At 38.2% G+C, this 25,517-nt stretch overlaps 1 protein-coding gene across 1 annotated transcript in view; it reads right to left on the reverse strand.

Annotated features, from left to right (window-relative positions):
• The window catches only part of TRIO (trio Rho guanine nucleotide exchange factor), a 185,023-nt gene that overhangs the window by 76,126 nt on the left and 83,380 nt on the right, over nt 1-25,517 (reverse strand). Inside the window, 14 exon segments of the mRNA XM_009635132.2 lie at nt 3,766-3,865; nt 4,492-4,634; nt 5,352-5,453; nt 8,734-8,924; nt 10,991-11,102; nt 13,301-13,393; nt 15,323-15,412; nt 15,885-15,954; nt 17,003-17,112; nt 17,896-17,962; nt 18,514-18,629; nt 18,741-18,935; nt 20,767-20,889; nt 24,726-24,841. Coding sequence (XP_009633427.1) covers nt 3,766-3,865; nt 4,492-4,634; nt 5,352-5,453; nt 8,734-8,924; nt 10,991-11,102; nt 13,301-13,393; nt 15,323-15,412; nt 15,885-15,954; nt 17,003-17,112; nt 17,896-17,962; nt 18,514-18,629; nt 18,741-18,935; nt 20,767-20,889; nt 24,726-24,841 — 1,628 coding nt within the window.

Below are 25,517 nucleotides of genomic sequence, written 5' to 3' on the forward strand. Positions count from 1 at the left end.
CTCCTCTGCCCTGGTGAGACCCCACCTGGAGTACTGTGTCCAGTTCTGGGCTCCCCAGTTCAAGAAAGATGAGGAACTCCTAGAAAGAGTCCAGAGGAGGGCAACTAGGATGATAAAGGGTCTGGAGCACCTCCCCTACGAGGAAAGGCTGAGAGAGTTGGGCTTGTTCAGCCTGAAGAAGAGAAGACTGAGAGGGGACCTTATCAACACATACAAATATCTTAAGGGCGGAAGTCATGAGGATGGAAGCAGTCTGTTTGCAGTGGTGTCCTGTGACAGGACTAGGGGCAATGGGTGCAAACTGAAACTTAAGAGGTTTCAGTCGAATATGAGGAAAAACTTCTTTACTTCGAGGGTGACAGAGCACTGGAACAGGCTGCCCAGGGAGGTTGTGGAGTCTCCTTCTCTGGAGATATTCAAAGTCCTGTGTAGAATGCTCTAGCAGAGCCTGCTTTAGCAGGGGGGTTGGACTAGATGATCTCCCGAGGTCCCTTCCAACCCTTGCGATTCTGTGATTAGTCCCAACTCTGTATCTTGCCTTGTAAGTTATGTTTGGTAGACATCTAATCAGTCTTTTTTTTTATTCTTTCCCCTGGAACTATTCCAATGGCTCATTAATTTGCTAAAACTCTGTACTCAAGACTGTATGTGGTATCTAGTAGAGTCCTTAAATGTGCTGAGTAAAGAATGAGGCCTGGGCCCTGCAGCTCAGCACCCTATTTCTACAAGCCAATATAGAGCTGCTTCACCCCCCTTCATAATTGCATCCCACTGTTAAAATAACAAACAGCTTATGAGCCTCTACAGATTCTACATCATCTTCTTAAAAACTGTTCAATACTCTGTTTTCATTGGTAGTTAACTATTTCCACCTATTCACATTAGCTCAAACATACTCTTATTAAATTGCATTGTATTTTGCCAATTCATTTCTCCTATTTGTCAAGACAACTCTGAATTCTAATTCCACTTTCCAATATAGTTTTCAGATGACATGACGCTGGGAAGGATGTCAGCTTTATAAACATATGGACTATTGCATCATCCCAGTCATTACTGAAAAGCAACATGCAACAGTGGAGCCAACAATCAAAAGTTACAATTCTAGCCCAAAAATCCAGGGTGGAGAACAAAAAAAAGCTAATCATGAAGTTATTCTCCGTTGTTAAGGTATTACCACTTATGTCAGAAAACAGGATGCAAGGAAGGAAGCTCATCTGGACAATACTCAACCACTTACTACCAAGGCTAAGTATTCTTAGCCCTTTCAAAGTGTATCTCTGAGGAGGTCAGAAAGAATATTGAGTTGTGGATAAAGGATTTAATTCTTGATATTCTCCCTGCATAACAGCTTAGCACTTCTAACCAAAACATTTATTTTAAAAGAATCAACTATCTGAACATATAATTGGAGAAAATAAAAGAATGGTTTTACTTGGCTGTTGATTAGTATGACATGTTTGCTATTTGTTGTCTTTTCTTAATCACAGTAGTGGATACACATGAACAGAAAAATATTCAGCAACAGCATAATAAGTGATACAGTGCTAAACATTTTTGCCACTTAATTAATATTATTTTAAATTACTTGTTATTTTTTAATGTTCCTCAACTTGAAATCCCATCTCAGTTTGGGACATGCTTCAAATTTGACCGAGGAGTTCCACTGGTCCATCTGGCTAACCACATCAACAGCACCTAAAAATCCCTAAAGCTGTTTCACTCCATCTCTGTAAGACATTCATATATACCTCAAGCATCTACGCTAAGAAAACAGAGTCAATTTTAAACCCCAAATGGACTTCAGCTGATGAATTTTCAACATACAAAGTGAGAGATTACTTCAGATTCAGCAAAAATCCTACAGATTTCACTGGCCTTCTGCTTGTTACTATTCCTTAATAATATTTCTTTTGTATTTTTGAAGAGATTAATATTTTTCTCTTCTTAATATATTTAAAAAATCAAAACATACAATACAAACATTAAAAAAGCTATTCTGCTAATTCACACATTTTTAAAAGTGTACCCAGTATATTTTCTCCTTGGACATACAATACATAGCACAAGTAACTTCCAGAGAGTCTCCCAGTTTTGAGTTTGCTTTCCTTGTCAAAGAAAAGTCTAATAAAAATCTTATACACTAATGTGAGAACTCAAAACTACTTTAAAAACAACACTACACTCACTAACCAACCCGAGGGCATTTCACTTGGCCAACTTTCTTAGCAATTCTCACATGATGCATGAAACATTACATGACGAGCAACAGGAGACAACCCATGCTATTCCCCAGTAAGCAGTACATCAACAACAACTTTACAGGGGCAACGGTTGTGCATGGCAGGGATGGATTGCATCACCTCCATTTGAATTGAAGCACAATCCAGCCAGACTGCGTGCACAAAGCTTGACGTCTTAACCAACAAGCAGGGAAATCAGAAAGAGCATGTCTTGCTTTGGAGTGTGATAGAATACCCGAAGTTTTACAAACACAAAGAAAAATGAACAAAACTTTTTGCTAGTATGCACAATACGGTTTTTATAAATAACTAGATAGGTAAGTAAGAATGCAAAGAATAAAATAGCAAAACACGAGACATTGAAAGACTCTTTTCTTGCTCTAACCAACCACTGTTTCCTACAGGTATCCTTAGAAGAAACCACCACCAAAACTACAGACCAACTTCAGTACAAATGCACAAGGTAAATACATAAGCAGATAGTTGCAACCCTAAGCGCCTTCTGCCTTCCTTTTCTTTACATGGAAAAATTAAAACCATTGAGTTTAAGTGACATACAAAAATACAGAAAACTAACATTCTTTTAGGTGACAATGGGAATGGTCAAAATATTACTCTGAGAACCCATTCACTTAGCTACCCCCTGTAATATACAGATTATTCAGCTGTGTAGTTTGAGTGGCTCATCAGAACAATTTTACCCAGTGAGGTAACAGGCCAGAAATCCCTAACCATGTTTTCAAGTAATTTGCTATGCAGTTTCTATGTTTTAACTCATTCTTCCATTTTACAAACTTCCACTATCCATCTCTACCTCCCTCCAAGGTCCTAACACTTCTCACTTGCCAGAAATATTCTTTCAATTCCAAAGTAACAGACACATGTTTCATGTAAGAATTGTTACTCTTTTGATGCCTTTCTTCCACCCTTGAGAAACTCCAGCTGTGTTATCCTTATGGGATAACGCAGCCAGAATCTATAGACAGAGATAGAGGAAAGAAAACACTAGCACTAGTATCATATGATAGTGTTGTGGGCTACTCCTCTATATTTTGACTTCCATCGGCTATCATGCTCAAAGCGGATGCTTACTCTCTAACCCATGAACACTGGATAGTGCTTTTCCTTCACAAAAGTAAGTGCGTGGCAACCACCAACCTCAAGCTAATACAAAAAGCAGATGGTGTGCTTTCAGAAAGGCTGAGACCGACATCAAGAAAAATTCTGTGCATGAGTATCGTCTTATGGAAAATAAAGCTTTCTTTTTACACTGGGTCAAAGCTTTAAACAATTTGCAGAAGAGAGGGGACCAAATGGTTTCGGTTTGGAACAAACATAATTCCTTCACAACCTATTAGATTTAAACAGTCACCCGTTTTCTCTGTTACATACAGCTATTTTTAAGAGACTGAATATTTCCATGCTTCCTCTCTGAAGGTACTGAAGACTAATCTTGGGTGCTAACTCACATTAAGGGATGAAAAATTTGCTCTCAGAACAGAGCAATGCCTGGGAAACTTACCTTATCGCTGTCTAGAGTGTTCTGTGAGGTTCGTGAGGCAATTGAAATAGTATCTGGTTGGCTGCTACCATCTCCCTGACTGTCCAGGTCCTCGCCGTCTCTGCAAATAATTCAGTTTTCATTACAGTATTAGCATTGTGTTTGTAACGTGTTAGTTCCCTACTTGCAACTCTAAGAAGGGGCACCTAGACAGTGTGGCAACGGACACCAGCCAGACTAACTGATGCAAAAAATCAAATATTCAGCACTTAATACTTTGTTTTATGCTTTAAGAGAATAGATTCATTTGCTCAGGGTCTACATCCTGTAGAATTAAGGCAACAACCAATGAGCCAGAACTATGGCAAGAAACTTGCACAGCCACTTAGCCAAAGCTAGCAAGCAGACTACTCAGTCACACATTTTAAGCAATGTGAAAAGAAACCAAGGACCTGAATAACACATGCACATAACAACTGTAAAAATCTAAAAATTTACAGCTATCCTGTACTGCACTTCCAAATCCCTTCTGTAACGACTGAATGTACACAAGCCAGGGACTGTTCAGAGCAGGAATCTCAACAAATTCAGCATTTCAGCAAACTGGAAATTAATTATAAGATAAATCTGGCCACAATGGCTCTTGTTTTTTTCCGATACAGCAAGAGTCATTAGAAATGCAACACTATAGAAGAAAGAGTGCTGTTGTGTATATAAAGATATCTGATTATTTTAAATACTACTTACCTTCTTCCTTTCTGTTTTGTTGTTGGTGCGGTTTTGGGGATATGGATTGGCTCTTTCAGTGCTCCTTTCAGATGAATGGTCCTTTCTTGTATCACTTCCCGGATGTGTTTGATCCAGTCCTGTTTATTCTCTATACTGGATGCCTTTGATATGCAAAAGACACAAAACCCCCACAATGGACTATTACAGAGAATATGCACAAGTACAGTCAGCTAATCAACACAAAGAGGAAGGCATGAAGAATGACTTTGTGGATCATTTTTGAAAACATAAAAAAGGAAACTCAAGCTAGTCGTCTTCATTTTGAATTGCCAACACTACTTTACACTTCTCAATATTATTAATATTGTTTATTTAAAAGCATTTTATTTTAGATTCAGGTTCCTCATTCACAACTTGAAGGCTAAAGCCCGGCATGCATCTCATGTGAGACAGGGTAGACTGACTTACTTAAAGAATTCCAGGAATAACACCTTGAACAATGGCGTTTGGACTATAGACAACCTTTAAAGGTCCCTTCCAATCCAAACTATTCTATGATTCTATGCCATGACTTGTCTGTGGCATATCAGTTGCTCTGTTAGCTAGTGGCTGAAGTCTTCAAGTTACAGAAGTCCATGGGATCAAACTTCTTCCTACTCTGATTTGTTTAATCCTTCAGTAGACCCCACAGATTCCCCTCTGCTGTCAAGCCATGTGAGTTGGATATACACCACATCCTTTACACATGAAGAAACATCATCTGTCAGCAGCTGTCCCTCTCAAAGCAGGAAAAGTCATCAGTTGTTGCCTTCCCAAAAATTATAAACGACAACTACAAGACTTAGTATAGACCATACAAGCATATCTGCTTAACTTACCTTGAGAACAATTTTGTTGTCTGAAGTTGGTGTCCTTCCAACCCAGAGAGCAAACTTGCAGGGATCACCTTCTACGTGTTCTGTGACACCCAGTTCAGAAGTCTGGAATGAAGAAAAATTTGTTAGGATGACATGGAATTTTTTTTTCTCAAAAGCCACAAAGGGATGCTGATATTCTAAATAATTGAGCTCTGCTATTTAAAGAGATTGTTATAGGCTTAAGTCCAACTCATATGCCAGTGAGAATCCTTTGTTCTGGTGGCAGTGGTGGGGTTTCTTCAAAAAGGGAAGAACTGCAAGCTAAACACTTTTTCCTGTAAAGTAACAAGAAACAATAGCATTTATAATCTGAAATACCAAATTGCTTATTTTACATTTTTGACTTCACAATAAAAGCCTTACAACTCTAAAAAAAAAGTACTTGGTAAAAAAATAAGTGTTGGCTTTTCTCCTTGTTGATTTCCATCGGGGAACACTCATTACTTATTGATTTTTATGTTTCCTCTCTGATAAGATATGCTTATAAATTCTCTTGATATCTTCTAAAACTCTGATCTCTTTTCTGCCGAAAGAACCTTTCCTAGTGTGTTTCCTTCCCTCTGAAACAGATTAAATAATTCAGAAATGCAGTTTCCCTGGAAAATTTTGTGGGACAACTACATTAACAATCAGTCTTGGGGAATGTCCTAGTGTCAGACCTTAATAGCTAATTATCACCCAAAATGTTTCACTTTCCAATTGGAACACCACCTCAATCATGTGAATTGGCTTCCAGTTAAACAATTCATATAGACTCTGCTCCTAAAAAAAATTGCAAACTAAGAAATATAGCTCAAACTACAAGAACCCTCACTCCAAAAGACAGTGGCTAAGCATCATATTAGAAGCTGTATTTTTCCTCTCATATGCATCATCACTACCACATACACAGCTCATTACAAGAGACGTTGGATACACAGTACCTGTGTAAAGGTAATTTTTTTCATTCCTCACTTGGATGCCTACTGGTTTTGTTGTTTGGTTTTGGTTTTTTTTTTCCTAAAAAGAACCCAACAAATCCCCCTTTCACCTCTGGCATCCCTTGTGGCAAAATGGAATCTTCTTCACTGAAATACTTCTAAGTAAGTCTGTGATGTGTTTTAAACTGGACCACCACCAACTCCTACGTGTGTTAAAAAGCTTGTAAAATATTTACTCCAACATTACATTATGTAACTCAAAGAAAATATACCCTACCGCACTGCCCAATATAAAGTTTGAAAAGGCAAGACAGTACAGTTTCTAACGCTGTTCATTTTTTAAAGCCTAGTAAATTTAGAAGCCTTGGTACACTTATGAATATTATTAATTTTACAAGGGACAACTGAGGGACAATGCAGTGAAGAGTGGCAAAGTCGACATACGTTGTTCACTGTTCCTTCCAATACTGGTAGGCAGCAAATGAAACTAGTGGGAAGGAGACAGGTTCAAAACCCAACACATGGAGGTTGGCCTGTGCCCAATATGTGGCTGAGCAACACAGCTCTTTCCTTGCCAACAGACACTGCAAGTGCTAGAAGTCTGCACAAGGTCCAAGGACAAGCTCACGGAAGAAAAATCCGTTGTGGGTTATTGAATGCCTAGAAACCACATTCAGGTGAGGATGCCCTGAACTTCCAGTTCCTGGTGACTGGGGGAGTATTCTGGCAAAGGAACACCTGCTTGCCTTGTTCCCATAGCTCTCCTTCGACATTTGCTTTTGGACACTTTATCCCTTGCCAAAGGAGTTCATTAACACATTCTTCCACTAACATAGTCATGCCATTGAGTATCCTGTGCCGGAGAAACCATGATGGTCATCACACCGAAAGTAAGAGAAGGACCTCACTTTTGTAACACCACCTTCCAGAGGCAGGAGACAGGATAAGGCACATAAAAGATCTTTAGCTCAAATCAACACATGTGCTTTCAACATCTGCATGAATGCCTTTTCTAAAGATCAAACTGTAAGAATTGCTGTAGTAGTAAGCTGCACTACAGGATATTTTGCCAAATAGAAAATGAAGACAAAAAGATATGCTTGTATTTTAAAAATGAGGCACAATGACAGTCTTTAAGATTTCCAGTAACTTCTCTAGGACCCAAGGCTATTACTAAAGTCTTGCCAGAGGTAGTGACATGACAAGCTTACGGGACCCATTCTTTAGCTCTGTCTCTCCTCCCACATAATGCCTTGGCAGCTGATGTTACTTTGCAGTACACCAGAAGATTTTTGTATTTCAAATTCTTGAGAGCACCAAAGAAAGGTGTGGTCAACAAAACAGCTGCAGCCTTGTTACCTGCTAGCTACCTTATATCAGGAAGGAGAGCAAGTGTTGGAAATGAAGTGACAGAATATGCAAAGTAAGGTAGGGGGAAAAAAAGTTTTTTTGAACGAACCTGCTTTACCAGTTTGGACACAGAGGTGGGAAGGGGGAAAGAACAAAGGAAAAGAAGCTGAAGCAGGGAGAAAAGGCTCAGTATTTATATGATCTAGACTTAGTCATATATCCCAATAGGATCAATAGACTAATGTCTTTTAGAACATGATTCTGAGAAGTAATTTCAAGTACTTGTTCTAAACTGTCTAGAAGAAAAGCTAATCTTGCCTCTGACAGATGCAGAGCAAGCCATGGGAGACTGTCTTCTCACTTGGCTACCTAAATTTACAGTGTGTGAATACTACTCTCACCCAAGACATCCAATGAGACAGGAAGGGAAAGATATGAATTCCAGGGTCACATTTTGTAAAGCATACATGCTACAGAGGAGTAAAGCAAGAGTGGATTTTTTTTTTCTAAAATGGGGAGATAAACATTTCAATCTTTACATCCCTTGAGTAGACCATAAGAGCTATAATTTTATTTACCCAATATTATTGTAAGACTACTAGTGTCAGCAGCATTCTGGAATGAACTTTTCCATAACAAGGAGTTCTTGCCTTTCCAGATCAGTATATGTAGAATATCCACCAAACTGAATCCTTAGTATGGATATTACTACAACATCACTCACAAACAAGTACGATGAAGGCAGCTTGTCAACTCCTTCCATCATTCTGCTTTATACAAATGAGCCTTAAAGAGCCAGCAATCATACACACAATTAAAACAAAATCAGTCCAGCCCAATCTTGATTCTCCTTTGTCCTTACACACCAAGATTGACATGTAGCCTTCAATAGTTGCTTTCAGCCTACTCTTTCTCCTCAAAATCATGACAAAGCAGCAAATTTAGAAGATTCAGTCTACACATTCCAAGGCTGCTCTTTCAGTGCACTACAGTAGTTCTTCAGGTGCATTTAAATAATCTGAGCTTAATCTGGACAGTTTTCTAAACATGATCATGTGTTCTCCCATACTTACGAACAGTTTACTCTTGTAAATGTACTTGCTCCTTCCACTGGAGTCCTTTACTTCTTTACTGAAAACCAGGGACATCTCAAAAAGGAAAAGGTGCCTCTCTCTTCCCTTTCGAATTAGAGTTTTGGGGTCCCACACTTGGAAGGATTCTTGAAGGATGAGCTCTCCCTGAGATTCTATATTTTCATCAAAGCCTAAAAACCCAGGGAAAGGAAAGGTTCACCATGAAACGCTGATAACATGAGGAAATTAAAAAGCACAGCTTCTGTTTATTAAGTGATCTATCTGATTTTTTTTTCCCAAATACAGCTTGCAAATGATGGGATTCCAAGGGAGCAAAACTAAAAACAAGACTGGATTTCAACATTGCAGTATTCTAAAGGTACCTGTATCTCAAGTCTATGTCTAAATTTAGAGATCCAACTGTTAAGAAGTTTATCAACTCTTCTGGAAGTATTTCAACAAATGACAGATCTCTCTATGTCAGCTTCTGGTAACCTCTTCTGTGATGAAAATTATTTCTTTTATAAGCTTTCTGTCACTGTACTAAGCGGACAACTTGCAAGGACACAGAGAACACATCAGGTTGTTCTGATATATGCAAGCTCCCAAATGCCACCTTTTCTGGTGGTACACCTTCCCTACCATGTACGCAATGAGCACGCAAACATGTTCCAGTAGGGCATGAAAAAAGATTGCAGCTTGGAGCTGTTGCCATGTGATCAGCCTGCTATTGAGTCGCTCCAGCATTGATCCACAATAAAGAAATAGCAGCTAGATTACTTATTTTGAGACATAACAAATATGCAGACTGAGAATATCAACAGTTTTACTTCCATTGTAGTGGTACTCTGTTCTCCCAGTTTACTACAGAGCTTTAGAGTTGCAGGACAACAGAAATTAGTCCACCATACTCTTCCGAGTGGTATTAAACTGCATTTTAAATACATACTGCTTGCCAATATTCTCTGAACAGAAGAGCACCATAATTCTCAAGAAAACAACAGTTCTCCCTGTTCTAAACAGGGCAACAGTATGGAGAGCATCAGAGGCAAGTTGCACCAGGATGTTCATTCATAAAGAGACATGAAGAGGAAATGTGCTCACTCACTATATTTGTCTAACATGAGATGACTCAACAATACACGCACGATTTGTTACAAAACCAACTTATGTAAAACACTAGGATATTCTCCAGTCTCACATTCCTTGTGTTAAAAGATTACTACCAATGCTGGTCAGCATTTAAACTAACACCATCTCCTGAACAAAGCATTTGGAACTGATCCTGCAAACTGACCAACATTGCTATTGTTTAAAATCACAGAAGAAAGGTGATTTTGAACATTCACATGATCAAGGCTCACATGTCCAACCAAGATGAGTGTTATAGCAACTTGCACGATACTGGAAATTCCATGACAAGCTCCATTTTACTACCAGAAGGCAGAGAGGAGGAAAAGGAATATTGTCTAAAAGCACCTGTAAGTCTTTATTCAGCAGCTGCAAGGTAAGGCAGCTCTGCTTTTATCTCAAAAAAATAAATAGCAAAGAAAAACACCTTTAATGCTAAATGTATGATGGCACCATCATACACGATAACGTGACAATTACAAAACCAATTTTGGCAGAAAGTTGTTTTAAGCACACAGAAGCAATTACATCCAACCTCCACTGTCTGCCATGAACAGGATTATGCTATTCTGGCTAAAGCTCAGGCTAAACTGGCTTATGCTGACATTTTACTGCCAGAATAGACATTTCATTTCAACCAGAAGTCTGTTACAGAACAGGCAGCAAACAGATGTGAAAATGACAAACTTCTTGGAGCCAATTATTTGATACATAAATCAGCAAAATCACCTCTAATACGCTTATACTCCTCATATAAAGAAGCCAAGGATACTGGTTAGAACATGTAGCCAAAGCTATTGTATCTGACCATTAACCTATTACATTGTAGGTGAGTAGTGGAAAACTTTGTTAGCCTACATATTTTTTCAAATCTGCAGTGGCATAGCTATAGATCAGGATGAAAGAACATTTAAAAATTAACAAAACTGTACCAGTTGTCTGTCACAATTAGTTTTCCCAAGTTTGCATTTTATATACCTCCAAATAAAAGGCATTATAAAATACAAACCCAGAGATAAGAAAATGTTCATTCTTCAGCTCTTCTCCACATATAATAATATAAAAAGTTATTAACCAAGATAATCTACAGCATATGACTGACTTGGAAAGCCAGTTTGAATCCTACCTTCCAGCATGCTGAGGTGCATGGCATCATTGGCTCGCTTTGGCACACTAAGCATCACCTCCAGGCCATCCTTAATCTCACCTTTACCTTCTTCACAGCACGTGAGCAGCTCCTGCAAAAGACAAGCAGACATGAGTACTCTCTATCCTGTGTTTCTATACTAATAGGATAGACAACCAAATACTACTTCTAACAAGCAAAGAATAATTTTTGGCATGTAAATCTTTTTGAACTTCTTACTCTGTCCATGACATGACAGCATACTTCGTATTTATCATTATCTGTTCTTCAAGGAGCAGCCCAAGCTTTCAGCTACCCACCTCTAATTTAAACAAGATCATCTGCTCAGTAAGAAATCTTTAAAAGCTGCATTAAGGACAACATTTTTTCTGATAAGCGCAGACACAGCTATCAGGTGCAGTGCTACATCAACACCCAGAACAACGCAGTCATGAAGATGGTGGAAAGCAGGACAGCACAAAAGGACCTCCCCCGCCGCCCCCCGCCACGTCAGTCTTGGCCCCACTGCACCAAAGACCTGCTCTGTACTACTGCTGATAAAAGGATTTACACTGTTTCATTTCAAGTATTCAGTGAATTACTCTATTCTGTGTGCGCACAGTTAAATACATCCTACAGACAAAACTTCTGAATACAAACAACCATTAACTAATGGACAGAAGTTAGAGAATGGAATATGCTGAAATGCTGTAGTGGAATTTAGGGTGATGCAGTTTCCTGCCCTTTCAACATCCCACAGATATTAACATAACAGCACCTGAGCTGATATTCAAATTTCCTCACATCCTTTAATCATTTGAACAGTATCAAGGTAAAACGTAGCTTGCGTAACCAAAAGGATATATTATGTTCCTTCCATTATTCAAAACGCCCACTTAATTCATTCCCTCAGGCTAAATTCTCTTTTCCTTTTTAAAGAGAAAGCCAGGTGATTCCTACTATCACCATCATTACACTATGTTTATTTAACGGCCAATACCACCATCACAGAAAATCACTACATCATCACACTCAACTTTTGCATGACAACTCCACAAAAAAGTGAATGTAACTAATTATCCTCCAGGAGGCACAGAAGATGAGCAGCTTCAATACCATTTGGAAAAATAAGCAGAACTTCTAGAACTGCAAAATGTTTCAGCGATCATTCAAGTTTTGGGCTCTCCATCTTTACATGTTTTGCATCTCTTTTCTTACAGGGGAAAAAAAAGAAAAAGAAAACCCAGCAACCATGCATAAAATACATTTTACTACGCAGCAAAGCCATCTGGCTCTGCAAAGACTGGCAAAACGGATCTATCCCATCACTTCAATAATGTATTGGCTAAGGCCAATTTCTAAAATTTAAAAAAAATAATTATTGGAATCAGTACCCCAAAATGTCTGAAACAGCACAGCCTAGAGCATTTTTCTAAGTTATAACTTAATCAAGTTGCACCTTTTTGCAAGGGGAGAACAGACAATATGTTTCAGTTAAAAATGACAGATTTGTTTCCATCCAACTTGACCTGAAATAGCCTGCAGTGTTTTTGAGAAATTTTAAAAACAATCATCCATGGCAGTTCTCAAGCAGAAAGGGGAGACACAGATCAGTTACAGTGCTTCTGTAGGCAGCTATTACAAAACGAGCAATGCAACCTAACAGAGACCCAGCACAGTTCAAGAACACTGCTGCTCAGTCAACAAGACATCTGTCCACTGAGTGAAAGCTCCAACTATAGGTTTCCAAAAGTTTTGTTTATTTTAACAGCTACTATTTACTTCACATTTCCAGTCAACATCACAAGTAAGAACTGTTCGTGCAACAGCTCTACAGGTACTCAGTGTGTGCACATATATACACATACGTATTTATATATTTTATAGATATTTTATATTATAGTTTTTATATATATAAGCAAATATATAAAAATGTCTGTATTTTACAGTACTTCATACCATAAACATAGCTAATGGCTTGCCAAAATTTGTTGCAGAACCCATTACAAAAATGTGCCTGTCTTTATGGCTATGAATTACTTTTTTACTCTGGAAATGCAAATTAGATTTTCTAAGTAAACATTAGTAGAGCGCTATCTGTTTTGATTTATGGGAATCTGGACAAAATGTTGCTTATTTATGCCGTATTTCATTTCAGTGGCCGCCTAAAAAATATTGCAGCAATATTTGATGCTGCTCAGGATATTGTAGTCTCAGAATGCAGAGTAAAAAAAAAAAACTGATTTCAGCAAGAGCTTTGCCTTCTTAAAACCAGCGAAATCAGATGAAGAACTCAGAATTAATACTGACCTTTAAAAGAAGCTGATACTTTGTTATCCTTTGGACAGGTTTGATAAGGTAAGAGGAGATAGAGTTGGCCAGTCCATGTCGTTGTTGTATCTCCTACATGAAAAACACAAACACTGAGGACTGTGAGCACCAACGCTCAGATCTAGACTACTTTGTGGGCTATGCGATAATATACATTAACTACAAATTCTATTTGAACAAGGAGAAATAGAAAAAGACAGGATGACAAGATATTCCAGCCACAGCAAATGGTTATTTTGTGCACCTGCCAGCTCACTCTGCACAAACAAAAGACTATCACCTCTCCAAGGGTACCTGTGAAGCATTTCAACAAACCTAAATACAAATAGCAATGATTAGGGTTATTGAACATGTGGCAACGCTTTTTTTAAAAAAATTAAAATCTGTATTTCTTTTTTTACTAGCAAGAGAGAAAAAAAAAATTAACTTCAGTGTTCCAGGGTACAGCCAGGATGGCTGAGGTGGTTTCTTAGCGTCACCTGCTCGTTGAACCGTTAATAGTCACAGAAAGCATTTTCCCCCACAAGGGGGAGCGCGAAGTAACATTTTCTAACTAAAGGAGTCACCAAACACTTAAAAATGAAAACAGCCACCTACAAACAAAAAAACGAAGACCACAAAGCTAAAGGAGGAAAACAGAATTAGATGATAACTAGATGGAATAATGACAGATTTCAAGTACTGATCATGGTTGAACTTCATGGCCAGTGTTTGCCATTTATCACAGTATCGGGTATATTTTAGCCACAGAATTTCAAACAGCAAGTTATGCACTGCATCTATGTGCTTTCTAACCACAATTACAGTATCAGAAATGCCCAAGATAGGATATGCGTGACATTTTCACGTGGTCCAGGGTCTGACAGAGGAAGCTCTTGAAGTTACCTGTGCACAGAATTAGGTCTTCACATTTCTAACCCACTTTAGGTGGATTAGGGAATGGAGACCTCTGGATACACTGGTTAAGACGGAGGGATTAAAGGAGGCAGTGGCAAGAACACGTTTCTAATATAGTTTTACCAGAGCCCTTAGTTATTTTTTTGAAATAGTATTTACCAAATTTTATTTGGGTTATTTTTGGTCATATCTGCCTGATTTCCTGTAACTTATCTGCTCTTCTTCAAGCACTGAAAACTTAGAGGCTTCACAGAAAGACTTTACCTTACAGTGTTTAGAATCCCCATCTCCTCAGTGACAGACTTCTGAAATTAACCCCAAGAGCTTCAGGGATTTTTTGTTTGTTTGTTTTTATTATGTCCTTCCCTCTACTTCTACAAACAATTATTAAAAAAAAATATAAAAATCTGTGGTGTCACTACACAGCTGGTGGCTCAGCACAGTGGAGCAGGAAACAAAAGGGGGTAGAGAGCACTGTAATTGAATCATCTGTAAATACACAATTCAAGTAAAGCACCCCAGCAAATGCACAAAGTCCTTCAGCGTGGCCAAAATTCCCCAGCGAGTGCAGTTCCCTAAAACCTCAAACAGCTGCTACCTTCTGGTCCTTTCTTAAGCAGAGTATTACACATAGACCAAGTAACCTAGGATCTCAATAAGCAAGGTGGGTGGTTTAGCAGCTCTGAACAATGCCAATCAACTGAATTACCACCACATTTGATCACAATTTGAAGGTGCTCCAACAAATTTAACAAAGATTTCCATCTTTATTACATACAATGCAAATCAAGATTCACAGAATGTGCTTGTGAGAGCTGAAGATTCATGTCTCAGCTGTTACTGCCGGAATCTGCTTCCAGTTCTGAACTGCTCTGATATGTGACAGTGACTTTTTACATTGGAATTGACAGCTTTATGAGACCAACTGAGCAATGTAAGTTAACCATGTGAGATATACAACTGATTTTCTTAAGCTGACACTAAACTGCAGCATTAGTACCAGGAAACTTGCATTTTCTTATGAAATTAGGCACTCAGCGTAATTGCAAGCACATGATTCAAACTGCTAAGGCATACTTTAAAAGATGGACGCAAAGTACTTACATCAAAGTATGCTCCTGCATGTTCTAATATCAGCTGGGTAGAATCTGGCTTATTTTTACAGTAAGTAACGTACATTTGGAATTTGTCTGCCTGCAGAACAAAACGCAAATTTACACAGGTTATCAGAGAGCATAATTTCCATCTCAAGAACTTTTTTACACAGTTATCGGAGAGCATATCTTCTTTCTCAAGAAATTATCTAAACAGATTTTTTTTTTCCCCATTCAAACTGGCAGCATAAGAAAATACATCAGGCAAGTTAGACTGAAAACAATAGCAATGTATGCAAAAGTAGGTTATTCATAGCTAAGACAAAGATACCAAACCAAACCTGAATGCAGGTTTGGGCAACCTACATAACTTCAAGAGCAGCTACGCACTGGCATCTGACAGTAGTGCCTTAATTTTTCTCCCCCAAAGTTACACACTTTTTTACTCAAATTTGAAGGAAGGGGTACTTTTATAAATTTTACAAATTAAAAAGGGATCTTATAGCAAAAATCCATCCCTTCTTGCTTCCTATCTCCCTTCTTACTTCTAAACATAAGTCTGACTTCATTACCCATGTAACGAAGCAGTGTCCAACATCTTCCGGCAACTGTTCATATTTTTCCAGCTCCTTGAGGAATATACTATGGGTAAAAAAGAAAGAGACAGTATAAGGCACATGAAACATTTTCATTAGAGTAGCTGATACTGATCTATTGTTTGTGAATAAAGGCGGTTAGAAAACTTGCTGTAATTCATACCAACAGCATGTGTTAAAGAAATAAAGATAAAAGGAATGGATAAAAATGTCTAATACCACAGCTAATATAAAATGTAATTCAATACAAATTCTGATGTGAAGATCAGAAATTGATCCAGAAGACATGCAGTTAATGCATAAGAGTACACAAATTTAATAACTGCTGCTGTCCTCCATCAAAAAGGTTTCCTACTGTTTCAGTTTCAAGAGAAGTTTAGCCTTCATCCCAAGAGAAAACAGAGGTGACTGCTTTTTGGTTGCTCAAGTTATCACAAAGCATAGAAGGGAATGTAAAATCAAGTTCTGGAATATGCTAGGTATATTTTATTACTTAAGAGAATCATAACACAATACAAACACCAATGAATTAACAAAGATGCAAGATTCAGAGCGAGACTTCTGTATACAAATCTGCCCAGGAACTCAGAAGAAACATAGTGGACAAGTCTCTTTTGTGCTCTGTACTCAAGTAAATGCAACAATGGTGGGGCATCTCCACAGAAGCTTTGAAGAGCCAGGGAAGAAGAGGGAACCCTACTCTTTTGCACCAGCAGTCACACTTGGAAATCAGGAGTGAAGGTTCTGAAGGAATGACAGTCTTAAATTGATGTTTGTGCTATACCTGTATTCCTTTGAGTTCAGTGGTTTCCATCTCTTTAGGACAACTGAAAAACCTAGAGCAAAATCTTAATGTATCCAAATAATTTCTTCAAAGCTAAAAGATGTCTGAGACTGAGAAAGACAGTTCCTAATGGTGTACCTACCTGGCTGCAAAAAGCAACAACTGAAACAATTTAGCAATGCGAGAAGAAATATTTTAGATTTTCTATTCAAGCGTCCATTATTCATATGCACAATATTTTCACTAGGAAATCCCTCAGGTCATCATTTGGATTTAGCAATAATATGGAAAAGAAAGATAAGTTACTCACTTATTGTGGAACTCATAGATTTCCTGCATGTTTCCAAAGATAATGTGTTCTTTGTTTACAATACCAGGTGGGATCTCCTCGACTCCGCTTGTCATTTCCCACAGATATGTCTGCCCAGAACAAAAAAGATGCATGAAAGTCATGATAAACTCCAAACAGAAGTATCAGGTATCTATAAGCATGCATTCCTGGAGAGAAATTGGGGAAAGATCATGTAGCATCATTATCTCCAATTGTGACAGTACCTGCTGTGTCAAATATACCTTGTGATTTTGACAGTAAAATCTGAGTTCCAAAACTGACAATTTAACATAGTCCCTAAGACTTCATCATTTAAAATGCATAATGCTCCTGACAACCTCTAATGCTTCAGGATACTCCTGATCAAGGTCATGTCTGCAGTCTAGAAGTTCATGCTTTGTGCAACAGCTAGCACTGAACGTTACTTGCTTCAGCATGACAATTACTGGGCACTTTTCCATGGAATCTCTCTGAATTTCTATTCAAAAAGTCAGCTAGTAGCAGACCATGTGATACAGATAACAAGAGAATTAACACAAGCTCTTCTCTATTGCTAGCAAAGCAAATAAAGTAAACCCCTCCTTTTTCCCCTCCCCTCTCTAAAACAAAAAGCCTCACATATTTATGAATTGGGAAAAGAGCAAATGCTGAAACTCAGTACTGACAAAAGCAAAACATACAGGATGAATTCCAAAGTGGCTGTTATCAGATGTAATTTTAAGTTTCTTAATAGTGGAAAAGATACTTAATTTGGTCCTATGACTGCAAACCAATCATACTTGTTAAACATATTCTGTTAAAAGCAGAAAGAAACAGAAAGCAACGAGTTGAATCCTGTCTTCAAAGATTAATGAAAAAAAGAAAAAACTTACATCCATGCATTCCCGGAGGTCTCTTACGTAAGCCTTTTCTGTCTGAATTAGCTCAGCCATAATGAACCTTAGGTGACAACAGAAAGAATAATCAAATCTCAGTCTGTTAGATCATTATGAATGCATAATAACCAGAATACATCTTTCTCCTCATCAGCTTTTGCTTTTTCCACTGCTGCAAGAAAAATCTGAGAACTGAAATGTGAAGAGAGACAACAGATAAAGAAAACAGAAGAGGTAATAACATCCCTCCATTACTAACCAGCGCAAAAAGAAATGGGGAAGGAGATGGAATTTTTTTCAAATGTTTTTTACTTGCTACAGTCATTGAACTTCGTCCTCCCTCCTCCCCTTACACATTTATCTCACATTATTTCTAACAAGAAAAAAATCATGTTAAAAGAAGCCTAACATAGTTTTGAAAGTTTAAGATTCTGACATGCTAGAACTATCTGCGAGAACAAGCATGTGAAAAAAAGGCAATAGGAGCTATTGAGTATGTCACTCTCTTTTTACCATTTATCCAATTTCTAAGCTGCCAGATAAGCCACGACAGTTGTTTCATTATCAGAATTGATTTATGCATTCTCATTGATTAAAAATAAATAAATGTATTACTCTTTCCTGCGGGCAGACTTCCGTTTTTCTTCGTTAAGCTCATGAGCAGCATCGCGCAGTTTCACCTCTGACCCAGGGACACTGGCTGGGATTATATCCAGCTGCAAGCTTTTGCTCTTTATTAAGGAAAGGAAGAATTGATTAAGGAAGGAGACAGGAGAAAACAATAGCTAAGTCAAATGCAAGCAAAGCTTGTTTGTTTGTCATCACACTCAAATTTTTCTTACCGATTTATTGGAATCTGAGGAAATACCCAGAGCTTTCTCTAAAGAGGTCCTGTATTTCTCCATGCGCAGGGAAAAGTCTCTGTACCTCTTGTCCACTGCTGTGACACATTTTTTAATCTCTGTTGCATGAGCATGCCCTTTTTCACAAAAGCCATCAGCCAGCTGTATCAACAACTTCACCCTCTCTTTGGTTTGCTATGAAAACAGGAAAAATATCGAACAGTTACTAGCTCTACCTGTCATGAAGGGGGTCATTTTGCTTAACCTGCTACTAAGTACAGTTGGAGATGACATCAAAGAGCTAGCTTCCTCTTCTCTCTTCCCAGAACTCCTTTAAACAGATACCTTTTTCTTAAGAAAAATAGCACAAGATGAATGTAGGTTTCACAATCAAATGAATAGAAGCAGGTTGCTTATTTTTCTTTCAAAAGCGTGCTCCATATCTAACCCAGAGATTAAATTCTGCTAGGCAAGCTTTTTAGAGCATGGGTATTCTCCTCGCATCAATACAAAGGGGTTTGGATGCCAAAGAGGTCATTTTGTTCATTACCACTGAAGCACTGGTATTGGATCTGGCCCACAGTCTCAAGACCTCCTTCAGACATCACTGAAATGTTGAGATGGAGATAAGTCTTGTTATATGCTTTACACTTTAATGGATCAAGACTATATTCTTTAGATCTTTTTTATATTATCTTACGTTGTCACACAGTTTTTTGAGAGAAACTAAGAAAACAAGTAGCCACCACCAAATCTGTAACTACGTGCTTTTCCCATTAACAAGCTGCCTAAGACTATGCACTTTCTTTTATGTAAATCCTAACTCATCCACAAGGGATGCGTTTACACCTCCACCTCTTTTTCTCTCTGATACCATGTCAGACCAAATGGTAACAGGGAGTGAAGCAAAACTGTCAATAAGAACTTGACTTTTTTATGTCAGCTGGAAAGCCAACAGTGTGTGTGGGGTTTTTTTAATTATTTTTCTTTCCTAATGGTCCCTCATCCGAGCATTTCTTTTCACTACGGAGTTAGCAAGGGCTGCTACATCCTCCCAACAGGTAGCCAACTGCCAAGGGAGTGGCACTAACAACATCCTTTCAAAAGGGGCACCCATGTCACCCGCCAACTGACAGAGGAAACAAGGGGGGGCAGTGGTGCCCTGCATGCTGGAAGGGATCCAGCAAAACAAAGGCTGGAGCAAAACTGAGAAGGAAGGAAGAAAATGCTCGTTTGAAAAGCAAAAGTAATCTCTGTTCTTTCTGGATTCTCTTTTCTCCCTTCCCACATGCCCCACAACCAACTCTATCTCCAAGTCTCTTCTCTTCTGAAGTGGTCCTTCAGACAAATGAACAGCTGCTCACTTTCTTGGGCCCTATTATTTCTCTATGAAGATTGGAGAGCCAAGATGTGGAAACAGGTGACAGTTTGAACAGGTGACAAGAAGAAAGAGACAAGGTTACGTAAGCTCAGGTACTTCAGTCACACACTTGTTGCCTGTCTTTCACATGTGAAAACTTTAAAGTTTCACAAGTGGCATCTGCATCTCTGTATGGGCCTCCAGATATGTAGAACAACATAATGCTGCCATGGCTCAAAAAGTTACAGCAAAATCACAGAATACTTTACTTGTTAGGTTACTCATTTTATTAAAGTTTTAATTTTTCTACTACCTTCTAATTAAATCACAGCTGAACAATAATATGCCTTGCTGTATTTTTATCCTAAGTCAACATGCAGTAATCTATAGACATGAAGACATAAAAGTTGAAATCAAATGCCCTGCAAGATTTTTAAGCTATCTCACTACAATTCTATCATAAGAAATCAACTGCACATAGGGCTGATGGACCTCCCCTAACAGTGATTATTTCTGATTATCTTTTCTTTTGTTCTGTTCCCAGCAGAAATACAGAGAAAGAGCCACTGCAAGTAAACAAATCTCGATGGACACATCCTTCGTTTTTGGGGTTTGGTTTGTTGGGTTTTGGGGTTTTTTGGGGGGGACTTTATTTATTTATTTTACCTTTGCTGTGATCTGAAATTCTTCATGTTCTTTTAACAACTCTTGAGTATGTTGGATACTAGAGCCAGTGGAAGTATGTGTGGATAAATAAAACTCCCCATTGTCATGAATCCATTCCAGAGCCTAAATAAAACAATAATGAAGGAAAATTAAGAGAGAAGGCAACATAGTTTTGCCAACAGAAACCACCTGTGATCAGTATTTCACAAACATAGACTGGCCACAGGCAAATTTTATTCTGTCACTTGTGGCAATCATCTAATACCCTCTACAATATCAAACAGTTTGTAACTCTGAAATAATTCACTTAGTCTCTGAAGCAATGCTTAAAGAATTAAAGAAAAACAACTGATATGTGAATCTGAATACTTCAGAAAGTCCACTACTACAGGACTATAGTAGTCCACTATTAAAAGGTTCTAACTGACTATGTTTACAGCTTTGTTAGTATACTACTCAACTGAGCAAAAAAAAAAAAAAATCACTTTTTTGGTGCAACGCAGGACAGCTGTACTCAGAAATACGCATTTTCCAATTTGTAAAAATGTACATAAGACTGCCAAATCTGTAGGCTAAATTTTCCAAGCATGTAAGATTTAGCTATCATTTCACTCTTTAGTTATTCCAGGCTCACAAAGTATGGTCTGTACTACATGCACTCCTAGAAATTAAACCTGCAGCAGAGGAGGAATGGTGAAATGTATCAGTTAAACCAATGAATGTATGTATAGGTAGTAAAAGACAAGAACTAAGAACGACAATCTAAAATTGTTTCCCATCCACATCCTGGCACCTTATTCTCTCACTATTATGAACCACGATGATCCAGGTTACTATCTATGTTCTACCCCCATTAATATGTGCTGCCCTTTTAAGCATAATTCAATGGTTGCGAAGAATCCTACTCTCTGGCTGCTGGAAAAAAATTTTTTTTAAAAAAAGTCCTCTCAAACTGCCAAATAACAGGAAAAGTAAAAAATGTAACTGAAGACTAACATTATCAAGTTGTTTCGCAGCTCTTAATACAGGCTACTAGAGCAGTATGCAGAGGCACATGAACTTAGAAACATCTTGTTTCTGACAAAGTCCATATCAGATGTTCAAAGAGTTTAATACAGCTTGCTTAGAACTGTCTTGTTACTAAATGCATGTGTATCTTCTGTGCCTTCAGTAAATATTTACAGCACTAGAGAAAATTTAATACCCCAAGAGAAAAAGTAGTAGAATGCTAGTGGGTCCTCATTCTTCCTTTTATCCCCCATACTTTCGGTTTACCCTTTTATCTATCCACATTACCAAGAACAGGAGAAGTTCTATCTTGGTGGACAGTAGGTATGTATTTTTCAAGAGCATAACCTTATACTGAATCAGAAAAGGCATTGTCTGTATTATAATTCCACCAACAATTTAAACTCATCAAGGCTGTGACTGAGCAACTTTGATTCTCTTCCTTCCACTTAGGAAGCTTTTGCCTCTGGATACAAAAACTAAAGCCTCCAAAATTCAACACTGAATGTGAATGTGAGGATGCCATTCGCATACTAGTGCAGATGCAAGCCTGATGAGATAGGCCTGTACTTTTCAAGCATCACTGATGGAAAAAAACCAACCCCTCCTGGACTAGCATCAAGAAAAGGGACATTTCAACCAACCACCTGTACGATGCCCCTTGTCATTCTAATATCAATCTTTGCAAGCAAAGACTGATACGGACAAGCAGCATAGCTATCACTGATATTATAAACAACATTTATTTTGATACTTCTCACTCAACTTTTCAACCTCCACCTTTTTTGATGGGTTTATTATAATTCATTCCAGCATTGTGTAAACACAAAACCTTCCCCTCCCCAAATGTTGCCCTTTCAGAACTTTCTGGCAGCTCTCTAGAGCCACAACATGACAGAAAGTTCATCTCTATGTTTATTCCGACAGTTTACATCAGCTCTCATTTCACTGAGGATCAGGTTTGTATGTTGGTGTCCTGGTTTTGGCTGGGATAGAGTTAATTTTCTTCCTAGTAGCTGGCGTAGTGCTGTGTTTTGGATTTAGTATGAGAAGAAAGTTGGTAACACACTGATGGTTTAGTTGTTGCTCAGTGGTGCTTACACCAGTCAAGGACTTGTCAGCTCTCAGCTCTGCCAGGTGCACAAGAAACTGGAAGGGGGCACAGCCAGGACAGCTGACCCCAACTGGCCAAAGGGATATCCCACACCATATGATTTCATGCCCGGCATATAAAGCTGGGGGAAGAAGGAGGAAGGGGGGGACATTCAGAGTGATGGCGTTTGACTTCCCAAGTCACTGTGATGCGTGATGGAGCCCTGCTTTCCTGGGGATGGCTGAGCACCTGCCTGCCCATGGGAAGCACGGAATGAATTCCTTGCTTTGCTTGTGCTCACGGCTCTTGCTTTACCTATTAAGCTGTCTTTATCTCCACCCACGAGTTTTCTCACTTTTGCTCTTCCAATTCTCTCCCCCATCCCACTGTGGGGGGAGTGAGCGAGCGACTGTGTGGTGCTGAGTTGCTGGCTGGGGTTAAACCACGACAGTTGGAAACACATAACACCATACAAGAACTGGAGAAATCAATTTAGTGACGGGGTTCCAGCCCTTAACTCCGGGAACGATTTGAGAGTCTACGATTTTCCTCACAAACAGCTATGGTATTTGTTCCCATAGCAGGGCATCAAGTTTTGAAAGCACAAAGAATGGTTCTTCCAACTTCCAAACTAAAATCTGAATGAAAACAGCAACATTTCCATTTTCTAGCTAGTCAGAGTGGAGTCCAATACAGTTTGAAATGACTGAACTAGTGATTGCTGAAAAATGGGTTTTACAATTAAAATGCTGACAGATCTTTATCTCCAGTGCATGACTGTTAGTCAGTAATCTCTATACAAAAGCAAGTAGGTCATGTGCCTGGCAGAGGTTGGAATTAAGGTTATTCAAAAGATGGGGTGCAGGGCAGGGAAGGGGTGGTGGTGTTGTTTTAAAGAGGTATTAATCTTTAACTTCGCTCCAAGATTTATCTTGCATTACTTTCTTTGTGAATCATGAAAGACAGACATTAGGAATCTTTTGAGAGATCAAACCAGACCACTACTATTTAAGCCTCTGTCTATATTGGCTGTCAGAAATAAATAAATAATATAAAAAAGGTTTTTTGAGTCTTTTAAAGTAGATCTAACTAGATTTCACACTATGGGCGTTGTGTCCTTTTCTGCAGAACAGGAACAGATAGCTTCCTTTCTTTGTCCTACATCCAGTTAAAAAAAAAAAAAAAAAGTAAAAAAACCATTGCAGATCATTCCAGTCACTAATTCTGCCATGGAACCCCCTACTTATTTTTATAGCTTGTGTTTTGATTAGCAAAATGGATTTTTTTGTGTGTGTGGTAGTTACTTAATAGTTCCTTCCAGACAGATAAATTCAACAAAATACAGAGAGATGGATTTACCATGCAAGAAACCATGACACCAAGTACACGCGGAATTGCAAAAACTTTCCAAAGTCATTCAGTTATTATTGCTTAATGTGTTATCCAACTTGTCAGTTTTCTAGACCTGCCAATCAACTTAATTAGATGTTTTTCCCCCAACACTGGAGAAAAATGTTGCTGCCTGTTATTTCCCTGGTCAAATCAGGTGTGCATGGAAAAGTTAACAAGCATAACAATTTGTCAAACACAAGCTTGGAGAAATGAGATTCACCAGTACCAGATCAAGCTGGCAGAAGCAAAACACTACCTTTAAGCTACAGCAGTAAAGACACCCTGCCTCAACAGATTTCGCTGTTCTATATTAAAGGAAAAGCAAATAATTTAACTCACTATTTTAATCATGGATCTTTCAGCCATTTGAAATATTCAAGTCAATGACAAATTTGTTATTGTTGGACAAGTCAGTGTGTGTCAAACCTCGATCACACTGAAGAGGATTTTTATATAAAATCCTCACCTGTTTGGCACTTCTTTCAAACACCACATACTGTTGGCATTGATCAAGACGTCTTTTACGCATGGTCCAATAATGCAGCACACGGTTCTCCCTCTGGAAGAGTTCATTCAAGATATCTGAAGAAATTAAAATAGTTTCAACAGAGGTTATGACAACTGATTTTGAAATATCACATTAAAATAATTGGAATAAAATACTTAATACTGTAGAATTTACAATACACTTACTCTTTCTGTTACTCTTTGATTTGCTCTTTTTCCTGATATTCATGAACACAGAGTGTTCCTGTTTTGTTATTATTTACATAAATGTTGGTTAAAGAAACCAGGGATGCAATTAAAACTTGCTAGTAACACCTTTTTTCTCTCAAATATTTTTCATACAGGGACTGCTACTGTTTGTAACAGAATTGAAAATGTATTCTGATAAAGATAGATCTTGACGGGCTTTCCTCAGAAAGAATGAGCATGCACAAGTAATCACAACAAGCTTAACAACTCATATTAATCATAATAAAACCCCCAAACTTTTCTGAATACACCAGTCTCCTATGAAATATTTTAATAGTTTAATACATGTGGGCAAATACATAAACTTAGGTAACTACAAGATCAAATGCAACATAAGTAGATATAAAATGTACAGAAACCCAAGTTATAAAAAATACGCAAAATTAGTAAGTCTGTAATTCCCCTTCAAAAAAAAAAAATCAAAACAAACAGCAGTCTAAATGAGTAAGTTGACTTGTTCAAATATGAGTGTTCATTGAGCCTTGAGAGAATATCCAGGTAA

This window comes from Egretta garzetta, unplaced genomic scaffold, assembly GCF_000687185.1.
Source record: "Egretta garzetta isolate BGI_Z169 unplaced genomic scaffold, ASM68718v1 scaffold413, whole genome shotgun sequence".
Taxonomy (NCBI): Eukaryota; Metazoa; Chordata; class Aves; order Pelecaniformes; family Ardeidae; genus Egretta; species Egretta garzetta.